The 16,731-nt window shown below is 38.5% G+C and overlaps 1 protein-coding gene across 1 annotated transcript in view; it reads left to right on the top strand.

Moving 5' to 3' along the window:
• The window catches only part of LOC145788471 (uncharacterized), a 259,392-nt gene that overhangs the window by 86,471 nt on the left and 156,190 nt on the right, over window positions 1-16,731 (top strand). The window contains exons 13-17 of the mRNA XM_082600235.1: window positions 2,326-2,461; window positions 3,000-3,239; window positions 3,924-4,021; window positions 4,332-4,509; window positions 11,614-11,794. Of these exons, the coding sequence (XP_082456361.1) occupies window positions 2,326-2,461; window positions 3,000-3,239; window positions 3,924-4,021; window positions 4,332-4,509; window positions 11,614-11,794 (833 nt within the window). The remainder of the gene's footprint in view (window positions 1-2,325; window positions 2,462-2,999; window positions 3,240-3,923; window positions 4,022-4,331; window positions 4,510-11,613; window positions 11,795-16,731) is intronic.

The raw sequence follows: 16,731 nt of genomic DNA, 5'->3' as shown, positions 1-16,731 counted from the left end.
TATCTGGATAAGGAAAGAAACCAGGTGCATCATTTATGGAATGTCCCGATAGCTCAGTTGGTTAGCGCATCACTTCTGGAACGAAGAAGCTTCAAGATCAAGCGGCGATTGTTCGACTCTCGGGGCATGCGCTTGAGCAATGCACGTTAAGGACTGCTCTCCATTCAGCGGCATCTAATGGATGGAATAATTCCCCGGCAACATGACTTCAACAATCGGAAACTTCACTCTGTCAATCTCGGTGACCGGGCCTGCGTTAGTGATTCAAAGCCTCTACAAGTATGCGAAACTGCCAGGATTAAGCTCTGCAAGAAGCTTTCCCAGTCCAAGGATAAAGATTCAATCAATCAATCAATGTCGATTTATAATAAAAAAGTTTTTTTTTTTGAAGACGATGTTAAAAAGTAACCTAAAATAACTTTCTGTTTAGTTTGCATAAAGTTTACAAAATTATTTATAAGACTTGCAAATTTTTCTATAGTTAATACCAAATTGTGACTCATACATTTTATAGTAGAATAGGAATCATAGATAATGATTAAAAAAATTCTCCCAAACATTCCAAAAATGGCTCCAGAATTTCGTCATGTGCAAAATATGAAAACTGATTTTGAAATGCTATTTTGACCCATTTGGGTTGATTTAAATGCATTTTAGACCTAAGATTTGAATTTCTTGACCCCCAAAATAGGGAGATACATTTATTTGCACTTGGTGTGACCATGATATTATATATTAACAAAAAGGCCTGCTTAACCACTTCGCTCAGACATAAAATTGCACCCAGTTATGTTTCAAACGACTGTATCTCGAAAACCATTTAAGCAATTTCTAAATTTTTTTTGTTTATCATTTTTAATACTGATTAACATATAAAAAGATAATAAATGTTAGAGAATTCTGTATTTTTATTTTAGAAATTATAATGAAATGACCCCATTTCGACACAAATAAAATGTTTAGTAAAGCTCATTGCTTGATTTAGTTCTAATATCAAGTGATGACAGTACATTTGAAAAAGTGTAGACCAGAACGTGTTGCTCAAACATAACTTGAAACAACTTTTTTGTGGTTGTTTGATCTCATTCTCTGCAAATGTTGGAACAAAACAAAGATTTTAACAATACCTCTGACAAAACACCAAACAAACGCACGTCAGATGCCAATTACAATTTCAATGCGTGAAGCGTAGACGACGGCCATGCGTAAATGGATTAAAATCAATCACACAAATGCCCATCCCGATGCCTCAATTGGTTAGCGTGCGACTTCGTGAACGAAGAAGCTGTGAGATCAAACGACGCTGGTTCGACTCTCGGAGTGTGCGCTTGAGCAACGCATTTCAGGACTGCTCTCCATTCAGTGGCACCTAGTGAATGGAATAATTCCCCGGTAACAACACTTCAACAATCGGAAAACTTCACTCTGCCAATATCGGTGACCGGCCCTGCGTCAAGAGCCTCTACAAGTATGCGAAACTACCAGAAATAACCTATTAGGGATTTGTCAGTCCGAGGATAAAATTCAAACCAAACCAAACAAAAGAATTGGCCCGTCACACTCGATTATATGGTAATAAAGAAGCGATTTTTCTAGTCAAATAAAAAAAATACGACCAACCACCAAATAATTTAATTTTTTAAGATGCCTTTGAACAAATTGCAAAATTTTTTCGATATCGTGTCGTCAGATAAATTATCTGCATCTTGTGAAAGTTTGATTGATCTATTTTGTGTAGTTGTGGTAGTTGCATGAGCTCAAACTGCTAGTGTCAAACCGACTCCTCCCCCCCCCCCCCCCCGTCCGCATGTCAACTAGCCGAAAAACGTCACAGGAAATAGGGTTAGTGCTTGCTTGGCAGCTTAGGGGATGAGGGCCTCTGCTGCGTGTCAGTGCGGTGGAGCAAACAGCCAACCACGTCATTTTTGGCTGTCCTATGCATTCCCCTACCAACGGAATAACAGGTCTTCGCAAACTTGATGATCTGACGAAAATTGACTTCGTTGAGTTTTTCTATTCAGCTTATCACAAACGTTCTGTTACATACGAATTCCGACGGGAGAAATATAACAAACAATTCTTTCAAAAAAATAATACTTTAACTGTAAATAATCAGTGTCAAAAATTAAATTTGACACTTCAGGTCCTCTTTAATACCTCTCTTAGCCTACGTTTTGGAGTTACACAAAGAGAAAAATGGTTGTATTTTGTTTTTGAAAGTGAGTGAAACATGGCATTGTCATGCAAAGCATCGTGGTTTTTATGTTTATAAAATAAATTTAAAAAAGTGATACTCTTTAAGTTTTGTACTACCTGACTATTTAGGTTTGTGAAGACGTCAACGAATGCTTGACTGAACCGTGTGCTGCAAATGCGACTTGTACTGACTTCGATGGTGGATACAATTGCACTTGCGATGTGGGTTTTGAAGAAACAGAAACTCAAACTTGCATCGACATTGGTATGTGATAAACATTTTCTAAAGCACTTTGTTAATTTTGATCGTGTCAAATATCGAAGAAGTTATGATAAATAAAATATATTTTAATGGAATAGGCTCCATAATATAAAAGTTGGTTCCAGTTGTCAACCTCCTAGTTGTGAGCCCAGCCAGGCTAATTGATTGTTGCAACTAAGCAAATAACAACAAAGCGAGACAGCAGTTTTAATAGCTCACAGAGCTCTATGCGATTCCATTTTCTCATATGCAAAAAGACTTTAAGTTAATTAGAATCAGTTTTTGTAAACCTCAATTTTTTTTTATTATTTAATATGCTGCGGCGTTGTGCCATTTGTTGCTAAACAGGTAGTTTGCTTGTTTTAGCCCCCTTGATAAAGTCAGTCATGCTGAGTGATGAAACGTTAGAATAAAAAGCTAGTTATCCTTGATAGTCTCGTCTACAGATACAGTAAGAACGCAAGAAATTAATCTGTAAATATAATGCCTGGTGAACAATTCCATTCTGTACTCAATTTATTTGATGACATTTCTTAAACAGACGAATGTGCACGGAATACTTCAAACTGTGATGTCAACGCCAACTGCACAAACACTGATGGAAGCTTCACATGCGACTGCAACACCGGTTTTTTTGGAAATGGGACAACATGTTTGAACATAAACGAGTGTGAAACTGATTTACCTTGTGCACCAGAAGGCTCAGTTTGTATGGATAATGATGGATCCTACCTTTGCAAATGCACATTTGAGTACATTGGCGATGGGTTTACTTGCACTGGTGCGTTTATATGTTACTTGTAGTTTTATTTAAAAATGTATTGTTCATTATAAATCGTAAAGTACTGCATAAGGTACTTAAATTGTAAATTAATAAATTGAAATTATGATGTAGCTTTGGTGGAGAAGCAAATTTGCTGTAGTCTATCATACTATGTTTATAACGATTTTCACGTAAAAAAGTTTTATAGAAAATATTAAAACAAACCAATGGAACGAGTTTGTGAGTAGTTGTGCGATCTACATAAATCAAGATTTTAAGCTTTATTAACGAGATACAAAAGTATAAATACAGTAATATCACAACTAAAAGTTTCTGGTTTTCTTGTAAATGCTTAATCTTCTTCTTGCTTATGAGGCGGCAATTCAGGCAACATGTCCCCATTTCTGCAACCAGTACAATGTCTTCGTATCAGGGTGTATTGTGAGATCCACATACTTTGCATAATGCTTTATAAATACTTTCTATTTGAAGTCCAACAAAACAACATAATGTGTCGTCGTATTTAAAACCTTGGCTAATTATAAACCGAAGAGTCGGAGTCGTAAATTTTTGTCCGACTCCACAACCTTGTTTAAAACATATCTGCCGTAAAGTGAAGTCAAGTTAAACACAAATTCAACTGCTTAGCATTTACTAATTTTCCTTTGCTCTGTAGATTTAAAACTGTTTTTTTTTTTTCAGCAAAACCAGTTTTGACTACACCTCCACAAGTACTCTCTGTCAGTGATTTGTGCATAAACGTGCTGATTGACCCTTCTGCGTCATTTTATAATTACAGTGTAAGTAAATGGTGTGCTTTTATTTCAGCCAATAAGCAATTCTAGGTCATTTCTGCAGCTACAATACTATTTTCCAACCATTTAGTATGAAATAAATTGTTACTGACTTGTGATCAATGAAGCTGTTGAGTGATCATGGCTACCTGAAGCGTTATTATTAAAAAATAAGTTTGCTTTAATAGTATGCAAATCTGTTGTTTTACAGTATGTGTGTATGTCATCCTAAATGTTTTCATCGCAGTCTCGATGATAAACAATAACTAAAGTTTCTTGGCATAATCACTTCTAATGAGTTTTTTCTATTTTGAAGGTACTCTTAGAGACAGATACAGCAAGCCTACAGGTTTCAACCACAAGAGCTGTTTACTTAGTATGTGAGTTGTTACCAAACACGGACTACAGAATAACTACTGCAATCGCTCAAGAAACCAACATAAGCTCGTTTATTGATGACCCAGTTTTTACTTCCCCGATAAACGTAAAAACAGGTATTTTTAATGCTTTTCTTGTCATGTATCCAGGGGTCCGCAAATACTGGGTCGCGACACAAATTTGGGTCGCGAGATCATTCACAGTGGGTCGCAAAACGGTTTAAAATTACCATAAATATAACTTGTATGGCAAAAATAAATACAATCATAGTCTTTGATGTGCTGAGTTTCGTACAATTTGGTAGGCTACAAAAAATTTATACTTTCGATTGTAGTACAGTAGTTAAGCCCACGGTTATATATATAGCCTGGAAGACAGCTTGAGCCAGGGCATGAAAACACTCTCAGCTTAGGCTATCTCCAGAACTGGCGACTGAAACTTAGCCAAAACAAAACTTTGGCGGCAGCTTTCCACCTATAGCCTACAGTCGGGAAGTTGATCGTGAGCTACATGTTCAGAACAATGGAAAACCTCTGATCTTCTGCCCCGATCCAGAATATCTTGGGGTGACACTAGACAGATCGTACACATACCGCCACCATTTGGTGTCACTGTGCAAGAAAATGACATCCCACGCTGCGCTACTCAAGCGCCTGGCAGGCCACAGCTGGAGGACTAGGGCTGACACTTTGCGTATAGCAGCCTTAGCCCTTGTCTACTCTTCAGCAGAGTACTGTGCACCTGTTTGGTGCTGCAGTGCACACTGCCATAACATCGGCACTGCCATAAACAGTGCCCTGCGCACAGTTACCGGATGCATGCGTCCCACATCATTGGATAATTTTGCTATTCTCGCTGGCATCCAACTTTCTGAGCTTCGTCACGAAGAAGCCACTCTGTTTCTTAGCCGACGGGCACTAAAGCCTAATCATCTTCTCCATCACAAGATCTCTGCTTCCCAAAACCAGCACCCCAGTCGACTGAAGTCAAGACAACCATTCGTGCCAGCCGCTCAACTTCTGATCAACGCAGCAGATGAACTTCATCTCTGCGGCTACTTGGGCGGACTATAAATGGAATTCTGAAAGGAAGTCAAGTACCACCGGACTTCATTCGTTCATCCCCGACGCCGACACATGCCTCATCGGCCTGACACTACCAAGACAAGCATGGGTGCGCCTCAACCGTCTTCGTACAGGCGTCGGGCTTTTCCGGTCAAACATGCGCCATTGGGGAATTGGCCTCTTCCTCCTCCTGTGAATGTGGTGCCGAGGAACAGACTGCAGACCACATCATCAATAAGGGTACTATCTTCAAGCCACCTAACGGAGTGGGAGGTCTGCGTGTCATGGATGATGAAACTAAATACTGGCTGCTCTTTAATAGCCTTCCAGTGTAGTCCGGGAAAATCTTGAGTCTGGGCTGGTAAAAGGATAGAGTAGACCCTCGGCCCCAGAGGCTTGCACGACGACGAAGCGCACGGTTAATAGGTCCACCCGCTTATTAAGCCCAATTTGGTCCATTCCGGAATTACTGAAGGTATAGGAGTGGTAGAAAATTGTCTCCCGCAGCCAAAATCGTCCGGTCCCGATGTGGCCTTAATAAGTGGGGACGACCGTATTGGAATTGATATTACTTTGCAAAGTGTTTTGCGCAAAATTATATGCTTCCGAAACGTTTGGGTCGCGAAGACTTCGAACGATTGCTTTTTGGGTCGCACCAAAAAGTATTTGCGGACCCCTGAATTGTATACTAGTAGCCTAGTAGTGCAAGTAAGGCTAGGCATAGAAAAAATTTTTATTGAACTGTTACGCTTGTAGGTAAACGTAAAGGAATTGAAGAGGTCTCAACGCGTGTAGAGCTAGAATGACTAAGGACAAATCATTGTGTAGCTACCAAGAAGTCCTGCTGCCGTAATTATCAACTACGCACAGCCACAGGGCGGGACGACGTAATCAAGTGCACGTGACTCGGTGCAATGCACTAGGCAATGACCATAACGCAAAATAAACGTTACTAACTGTATCACGCCTCCCGTATAAATTAACACTTATTCACAGTATTCACGACTTAACATACACAATATATATAGTGCTTCTAACTGATCACTGCAATAATGGTCATATTACAATTAGGGTCAGAAGCACATACGACTAACAAACGTATTGACTAAACCTGATAAAAATCAGGTTTGCGTCTGTTTCGAACTGGATAGCGTCTCTGTGGGACAGCTTTACTATGCCCAGAGTGTTCATTGGTATCGGTCGGTTCGGAATCTTTCTTTGGACTTGGTGCAACCTTAACTTTACTTGACTCAGAAAAATCACTTTTACTTTCAGTATGAACGTTGTGAAACCTGGGTTGAAGTTGATTTATGTGTCTCTTCCAAACACCTCGTTCCGTTCGTACGTTGTACAGGACACGTCCCCGTCTTTTAATTACCGTACCTGGTAGCCACTTCGAACCAGATGCATAGTTTCAAACAAATCAGCCACATCTTTCCTAAGAAAGGTCTAGCATAGTCGAGATGAATCTGCTGCCACGGCTTTGTAGTTTTCGGCCATGTGTCACAATCAATGTGCAAAGCCTCGCGTCGGGCTGCTTTGCGTCTTGACAGAATGTGCTGTTTTCATTATGGAATTCTTGAGCGGTATGTTATTATCGGTCAATGACCAGTAGTAACCTCTAATTGTGAAGTCGTTGTTCTGCAACGTAATTCTAGATCATTCTGTATCTGGAACGTTCTGTTGTTTTCACAATTGCCAATATCGTTTGTCATGATGTCACAAGGTTGTTTACGAATGGACCTCTGATTACGAAATCTGTATTATGTAACAGTCCTCTACCCCTACGTGACATTCTTTAGATTTCTTTGAACTTGCTTGTTTATGCCGCTCAATGCTACGTGACCGACGATGAGTTCGTGTGATGCAACACTACGTCACCTTCTCGAAGTTACTGGACTGAACAACCAACTATATAAATAGTGGTGTAGTTTGTGTAATATTTTTATTATTATTATGGTGATTATTATGAGTTGATTATGAGAGGTGTGCTATGAGTTGTGGATTGGTAGTTGATGCAGAAATTAGAGTTATTTGAGAAGCCGTTCGTTAAAGTTCTTCAAGAAGTCAGATTATCATTTCACTAGTAGAATTATTCGACATTTAATTGACTGCTTTTCGGTTTGACCCATTAAACTACGTCATTGAACCTTTCCAAGTCTTTTTCCTGGTAAGAGATAAAAAGAAATCGTGACACCATGCTTTGTACTCTTTGTCCAGAGCTTTTGCGACAAGCCTGCAAGGTCCGCACGACTTCACCATCTCTTCGATGCTTTTGTTCAACTCCGGCCACCATACGTATCTGCGTGCCATCTGCTTCGCTCGGGTGATTCCCCAGTGACTTTCATGCAAGAGTTTTAAAACTTGTGCCTGCAAACATTGCGGAATTACTGCTCGTGGAAAACCGTCACGTTGTAAAAGTATTACATCGTTTTCTACTCACATCGAGTCTTTATGCGAAGCATACCAGCGCAGCTTATCATTGTCAGGTAATCTTCTAGGCCAACCGTCCTGGATATACGACAGAACTAATTTTAAGACCGGGTCGTGAAGCGTTTTTGTTTTAAGCTCGTTCATAGTTAAACTAAACCGTCCATGGTTTCCTCTACAGAATGAGAAACCTCTGCATTCTCTCTCGCCTCGTTTTCGTCAAACGTTTTGTCTAACCCCATAGGCAATCTAGACAGTCCATCTGCATTACCATGTAGATTAGTTGGTTTGCACTGAATATCATATTGATATGCCATTAAGGTAATAGCCCATCGTTGAAGACGCTGAGCTGTTAGGACTGGTAGATTCTTTTTTGGTCAGAAAATCGAAACTAGTAGCTTATGATCCGTAATTAAAGTAAACTTCCTACCGTACAGGCATTGGTGAAACTTCGTTACTCCATAGATGATAGAGAGCGCTTCTCGTTCAATTTGTGAGTACCTCTTCTGCGTTTCACTCAAAGTTTTCGATGCATGGGCGAGTGGACGTTCCACACCATCGTGCTTCTGCATCAAAACTGCTCCTATTCCGTACTGGGATGCATCGGTGGCTAGTATGAGTGGTTTGCTCTCATCGTAGTGACTTAGCGTGGTTGCATTGATCACGTCCTCCTTCAGTTGTTGAAAAGCGAGTTTGCAATGTTGTGTCCACCTGAAAACTGCTCCTTTCTTCAACAAAGAATTTAAAGGTTTTGCCTTGTCTAGAAGATCTGCTATAAAACGACCATAATAGTTAATTTTCCCTAAAAAAGCTTGTAGCTCTTGAAGGTTTTGCGGCTGGGATAATTGTTTTATTGCTTCGACTGATGTGCTCGACGGTCGCTTGCCGTCTTTGTCGATTACACGACCAAGATATTCAACCGAATCCTTGAAAAATTCACATTTTTGTACTTCAACGCAAAACCCATACTCGCTTAAACGATCCATAAGCTTATTTAAGTTATTCCAAAAATCTTTTTCTGTCGGTCCCGTAACTAAGATATCATCTAGATATGCTGCTACACCAGAGATTCCCGAAATCATTTTATCCATGCAACGTTGAAATTGAGCGCCACACCGAGACACATACGATAGTATTGGAAAGGACCAAAAGGTGTGTTTATGACACAAAGTTTTTTTGCTTCGTCATCAAGCTCTAATTGCAAGTAAGCATCCGACAAGTCAATTTTAGAAAAGTACTGACCTTTTCCCAGCGATTCCTGCAACGTGTCCAACGTCGGCAACGGATGTTGATCCACTTGTATTTGTTGGTTCAGTCCCTTGAAATCGCCGCAAATTCGTATACTTCCATTTTCTTTCGACACCGCTACGATCGGAGCTGCCCAGTCGCTATAATTTATTGGCTGCAAAACGTTGCGCTCCACAAGTCTGTCCAATTCTTCTTTGATAGCTTGCTTTTTGGAAAATGGAATTGGTCTTGGTTTGGAAAAAACGGGCTTTGCTTCCGGTTTTAAGTGTATAGAAACTTTTGTCTTAACACATTTCCCAAGATCAGACGAAAAGACTCTGGAAAATTTGCAAGTTAAAGCTGAAACTTGCCTTTCCCTCTGCATTAGTAAGGATTTTTCTGTCTGCTGAACTTGTGAAGATACGAGATGTTTTTTCTTGTCTGAAACTTGATCTAACACCGAAATACCCTGACTGGTCAAGCCAAAACTGTCACTCCAGTCTAAGCCCATTAGGTTTGTGCCTTTGTTTTCATTTAGTACGATTAACTTCATCCTTAATTTTAGTTGACAACCTATTACATTTACGAAGCATTGACCTTTAACATGCAAATGCCTATACCACCATAAGCATGTAGTGAGGTTTCTGATGGATAGCACGTGGGAGAACCTAACTCGTGGTATCCGTCTAATCCAACCATGGAACATGTTGAGCCAGTGTCCCACTGGCACGTGAACGGTTTGCCATTAACTTCGGCACGGATCCAAATTTGCTTTCCGATGCGTTGGTAAGCTTTTGAGTTCCACTTTTCCTTCCATGGAGGTGTCTTTCGAATTTGGTTGCAACTGCTTACATGGCCTATAGCTTCTACTCGGTCTTTCTGCTGGCGTTGTAACCCCTTTGCCTGGCACACAGATTTGATGTGCCCTTTTTTTCCGCACTTGTAACACATGTAACTTTTGAACGGACATTCACCCTTAGAATGTTTAGAAAAACAATCCTGACATGACTTCCACGCCTTGCGACCTTGATTTGTGGAACCAACTGAAGGCTTCTTTCTCTTCTTAATATAGGTTGCGGACATCTCATTAACGACAACTTCATCTGATGTTCCTTCCCCTCTTAGGATGTTATCAGTTTGCACAGTTCTGATATAAACTTCAGCTTTGTTGAGAACATCATCAAGTGAAAAATTTAAATTTGTTAAACACTGACGCCTGACTTCAGGGTGTGGAGTGTTTAATACAATAACATCTCTAATCTGCTCGTCGACATAGCTGAGATGATTGCACTGCTCACTTTTGCATATAAACTCCCAATTTTTAGCAAGCCCTCGTAAAGTTGCTGTCCAACCTTTGTAAGACTGACCCACTTGTAATTTACAGTTGTAAAAACTATGACGCGCTGCTTAAACATGGATGGTTTCTTTAAAATGCGATGCTAACTTATCTGAAATTTGGTTGAATGATTTATCACGTACGTTTTTGTCACCAAAAAGATTCTCAATCAAGCTATACGTCTCGGGTCCAACCCAGGATAACAAACATGCCTTTTTCTTGTCATCAGTTGCAACATTGTAAATGTCCATGTGATGCAAGAACCTTTGCATATACTGTTTCCATTTTTCCTTATCCTGGTTGAAACTTTCAAACTTTGGCGCTGATTCGTTGGTTTGCATTCGACTAATGTCATTTAACGTTGATAAAAACTGTTCCTGCTGTTTCTCCATTGTGGCTAGCATTGCTTTGACTGTTTCTTCCATGACTAATTTGTGCAGAAACCACTGCGACAATGTAATGATCTGCTCACTTCAGAAAACTGCAACGTAGATTCTATTTTACTTCTGACATCACTGTTACGCTTGTAGGTAAACGTAAAGGAATTGAAAAGAGGTCTCAACGCGAGTAGAGCTAGAATGACTAAGGGCAAATCATTGTGTAGCTACCAAGAAGTCCTGCTGCCGTAATTATCAACTACTCACAGCCACAGGGCGGCACGACGTAATCAAGTGCACGTGACTCGGTGCAATGCACTAGGCAATGACCATAACGCAAAATAAACGTTACTAACTGTATCATGAACAATAAGTGATTTTTAGCAATCACCTCAAGCAAGCTTTTTTGTATAAGTTAATAATCTTTAATAATGTTTAAAAAACGTTTCTTTGATTTTGTTTTTTGCTATAAGTGTTTATTATTAAAACTTTGTCCGTATAATTTAGCTCAATCATTAAGGTTGTTCCAAAATAGCATACAATTTGTAATTCCTTTTTTTTAACGCAAAATCACTTTTTTGTTTACACTTCAAAAAGTACAATTTCAATTTGTTGCCTACTGAAAACGAAAACTACGAAACGAAAAAGACACACACGAAAAATGCCTGATTGTTAACAGTAGAACTATTTGAAAACGTTTTAAAATAAACCAAAATTTAAAAAAGACTAAATTTAACTTCTTTTTGTGCAACTATTTTCGTAACAAAATATCTTTTTTGGTTTCAGATTTGAAAAGAATCTCATTTGCTGTTACTCTAATCGGAGAAACCTTTCTTCCCCAATACAATGATATTAATTCAAAAGAATCGATAGATTTAATAACTCGAAATAAAGATCTTGTTGTGGATGAATTCAACGATGGAACTTTTTCGTTTTTTTTAGTACAAGCAATATTTACTGGTTTTAGGTGAGCATAAGTGTAAGGCCCTTTCATTTTCAACCTTAACTTATTCAAGCAATCGTTTAAACAAAAATAACAATAAATAATGTGTTTACCTGTATAAAATTCGACTGGTGTAGCAAAATTCATTTAAAATTAAATAGTGTCTTGATGTCTAGTTCAATCTATACTGAAGATCCTTACACAGCAAAATGAAGGTTAGGCTTGCCCGCAGGACGTTGACGTGAAGAAATTTGGTTTGGAAAATAGAAAATCAATTAGAATTCTCGGCAGAGTTGAAAAGATTTGAGCAACCAAATTAAAAGCTTTTGTTCACTAAAGACTTGGAATTAACCAATTACACAGTATAAATTTCCACGTTTTGATCAGATTTGGCTGCATATATTTCATGTAATATATGTCTTGGCTTTTTCCAGCGGCGAGTACAGAAACTTTTTTTTTGTTCAAATCAAGGTGCGAACACTTTTCTGGTAATGTGATTATATTGGTTGAAAACATAGCCATCTACAGTACAGTTAGAGGCCTCGTACACGTGCGCCCTATGTGGTCGGGGGCAAAACTTTTGCTGAGCCAGCAGTTTTTGTCTGGAATCGTTTTAAGAGTTTTATTTGTTTGCTCAGCTGCTGTGTTACTGTACTTTTTTCGTGGCATGGTTGAACTAGGTAGGAGAGATGTGGGACCATTAAGCCAAAATTTGATCTTTTTTGTCTGACGGGTTTATTTCGCTTCTACACGGAATGAAATTAAGTTTCAAATGAAATTAAAGCTTTATTGTTCATGTTGGAATTAAAATTAGTTTGATAAAAGATGTTAATCGGTGTTTTCACACCTCATCGCATGCTTCCCTTTCATGAACCGGACTAGTACCTCTTCTGGGAGGGCTTCCATTGCCCTTAGGTAGCACATCCCATACCTTGCATAATGCACATGGCCAGCGGAAAAGAAATAGGGAAGCATTTGTTTGCATGCCTCAAGATGCAACAGCCAATCAGACTCCCGCTCAGCTCGGACAAACCTCATGATAAGGAACACTGGTTTGGTCAACATGTCCAGCCACAGTTTGGCAGTCTTACTACTTTTGGCTATGTTCTCCAAGACCTCCACGAAATCCTCCTTTGACTCAAGTGTATTGCAATCAAGTACTCCTCGAAGAATATATATAATAAGAACTTATAACTAGAATATTGAATTAGAACAAGCACTGCAGCTATCTGTTTTAATCCTTGAAATGGATTCCTTGTCCACGAAACATATGGATAGACACCAAAATTATCATTCTAGACCAAATGCAAGTGAATTTGTTTGTTTTTGCTTGAATTTTGTAATATGGCAGCCCTATTGGCGGCATTATTGCATTTCTACATAATGCAATCCCCAACCAGTCAAATAAATAGTTTTAATGGATTCCTTGTCCCTCAAAACATATGGTTAGACACCAAAATTATCATCTTAGGTCAAATACTAACTGAGTTATAGGGAGTTATATGAAACGGCAGCCATTTTGGACGCCATCTTGAATTTCTCAAAACATTCAAGGATGCACGGAGTGCACCCGGCAGATTCTGAAAGAGTAGACCCTAGGCTACCAAAATCAATAAAAAAAAAGATTTAAATAAAATTTCCAGGTTGAACCAAAAATTGGATTTGGCAACCGGACTAATCTAATCGATGATGTGTTTGAGTTTCATGATACATTTGTTACTAGACTATCAACAGCTAGCGCATCTTTACCAACATAGCCTGCCATAGAATAAATTTCGTTTGCATGATTGAGCCGGAGAAGCGGTTTTGTAGGAGCGTTCTGTCCCCAGAAAATCTTTTTATTTTTAATTCATAGTTCCCACAACAAATTTAGCTTGTGAGTATCCTACTCTTTCACGCTTTTTCTAATTTTGCTTACATCTTCCTTTAATTTCATTAAGTTCATCAGCTGATTGTCCATTGAACACTGAACAGTCCTTTCACTGTACCTTATGAAGAAGTTTGGAGTGAATCTCGTTTAGGACTGTAATCCACATAATGGCATACATTTTAAACTGTCGGCTGCAAGTAGGATGCCTAAATAATGGGACAGATTTATTTAGAATTTCCTATCTGTTGCAATTGAAAATGACATTAGGTTACATTCGATCAATTATTCCAAAATTGATATGACATCTAGACAACACTGTACACTAGGGTGGCTCGTTTTTGAACTTTGTGTTTTAATTCTCTCGGGGTAATGGGGAAATGGTGCCAATGAGTGAGAAAACAATCATGACAAATTTTGAGATTCGTAACAGGTTGTCTTCAGCCTCCTCATGGAGCTCAAAAATCGAAAAATGGGGTCAAAAACGCAATTTTTCCAAAAATATATTTATTTTGGGTAGATACAATATTGTTTAGATATATCCAATTAACCTAAGAAAAAAAATGGAGTTATTTAAACTATTCCTTTAGCTTCTTCACAGCTTCTGAAAATTTCCATTTTGCTGAAAATTTTGCATTTTTGTTTGTGGTTACATATTACATAATTGCGTTAGACATTTTGCCAACTATAAATCGTCATTGCATTTCTCTTTATGGACCTGCCCTGAGCTGTTGCGTCATTTTTTTAATAAAATTGGGTTGATTTGGTAGGAAAAAATGACGTCTTTTATTTGAATTTACGTCACTCACGAAATTTGTGGTTATGTAACCACAAACAAAAATGCAAAATTTTCAGCAAAATGGAAATTTTCAGAAGCTGTGGGGAAGCTAAAGGAATAGTTTAAATGACTCCAATTTTTTTTTCTTAGGTATTACGTATGTCTAAACAGTATTGGGAATAAATGTTTACAAGTATATTTGAGAAGCTTTGGAAACATCGACGCCTTTTCTGCTTTTGATGGTGTGTCGGACAGAAGGAACGATTTGAAACCAAAATCATAATATGTTACAGCGCAGCTTCTACAGTAGCTAAATTTCAAATTGTTCATAAAAGCGTTGTGGGCCAAACAGAGCAATCTAAAAACAGTCCACAACGTTGAATATGTCACAAGAAAAGAGAATGCAATCAAAAGAAACAAGAAGATCACTTTCAATATTTATCTCACATTTTACATCAAATCTACTCCAAAAGACGCTGAGTCATTGCAATAACGTTGTATGCTTTGTTTGATTGAAAGGACATCATTGTCTGCAAAAAACAATTGTCGCGCTAGATGCATTGGCACCAAGTCTTAAGTTTAATTTTACGGAATTTCAATTGCAAGCAACGGTAACTCATCGTATCAAAGTTGAAGCTTTTCTTGTATCGATGTCGCTTATAAGCCATGGTGAGAACAAAAGGTCCACGCATACAGCCAATTCTCTTCACGCTGTGAAACAGTTGAGATTAACGAGACATGGGCCAAATTAATTACTTTCATCCAGCTGGTGGGAAAATTTTGAACAATAGAATATAAAATATTTCAGAGGATGTGCTGAGAAATGCCCTATATCTCTCAATTTATAACCTTTATTCGCTAAAAATTTCAGCTCAATAGAGGTGAATAAAAGTTAGAAAAGTCAAGAAATCTCGTAGTTGCAGCCTCAGTCGTTGTAGAGATATAACTGTTGATACAAAAAAGTTGAATTGACAGCCCCCCCAACCATATATAACATTTCATAATTCGTTTTCGAGTGTTGATGTTAATTTTGCGTGTTGTTAACGTCTTTTTCATTGCTGAATCTATAAAACCAAAAAAAAAAAGGGAATAGAGCAAGGTCATTTACCAATGATACAGCATCAAACTTGCAGAGGTCTGGTTGATCTTGCAAAGTATTTGTTAAGCACTTCACACGAGACACGACTATGTTGCTTTCGGAAATTTTAACAGTGACCCCATTTTTTTTCTTGGTGATGGTGGTTATAGCTGGAAAAGGTGTGGTGGTGGTTGTAGCTGTGCTGAGTTTTAGTCTCCAGTCCTTTAGATATTGTGAGATCCGGTTTATAATATCCTCGTAGAGGACATCCTCTACCTTAGTCCAATTTTTGTTTGTATATGGTAGGGCCAAATCGTCTGCATAGCTGTGCTGTGTGGACTTTGTCTGGGGAATATGGCTAATATAAATATTGAATAACATGGGTGCTACTTCTATGTAAGATCCTTGTGGAACTCCATTCCTTAGACGACCTGGGTCAGTGTTTGTCATTATTTTTTCATACATTCTGAAGGGTCATTAATTAACGTTACAACTTCAAACAACTGTATTTAACAAATGGTAGACAATTTATGAGTAATAAACATATAATATTATTGTCAAATAAATAAATATTTAGGAAAAACAAGTTTTAATCAATGTAATCGCGATCTCCAACAGAAGAGTTTCAAATTGGATTTTGTCATACTTTTATTTTGAACATTTACTCAATGTGTCTGCCATTTGCGTCGATAACAAGTCGGAGACGCTTCGATAAGGACCTGCAAGAGTCATGAATAACTCTTTGAGGTATTTTGGTCCATTTTTTTTCCAGATTAGCCTTAAGCGCTTCCTAACTTTGGTGGTGTTTAGTCGAAACCTTACTTTCCAGGTAAGACCAGATACCGAATTCTAGAGGGTTCAGGTCTGGAGAAAAAGGAGGCTATTCTTCTTTGGAAATAAAGAACGTCACATAGACTGAAAGCCAGTTTTGCGTTTTCTTAGCTCCGTGTGAAGGGGCAAAATCTTGTTGAAATGACCAATTACGTTTTTTGAAATGTTTCTTTGCCCAAGGCAACAATGAACCCTCAAGAATATTATTTCGGTACTTTTCTTGGTTCAATTTCACTCCTTGGTCCACAAAAATCAATGGACTTCTTCCTGATTCGTTGACTGCGGCCCACACAATCACTGATGCTGCCCCTTGTCTCCAAGTGACTACTCGGGGTTCCACGTCACCATCTCTTGACCAATCACGATCATTCTGACTGTTAAAATGATGCTGGACATCAAATTCCTTC

This window comes from Aplidium turbinatum, chromosome 2 (genome assembly GCF_918807975.1).
Source record: "Aplidium turbinatum chromosome 2, kaAplTurb1.1, whole genome shotgun sequence".
NCBI lineage: Eukaryota > Metazoa > Chordata > Ascidiacea > Aplousobranchia > Polyclinidae > Aplidium > Aplidium turbinatum.
Note: the sequence above shows the minus strand (reverse complement) of the source record. Positions and strands in the feature narration are given on the sequence as shown.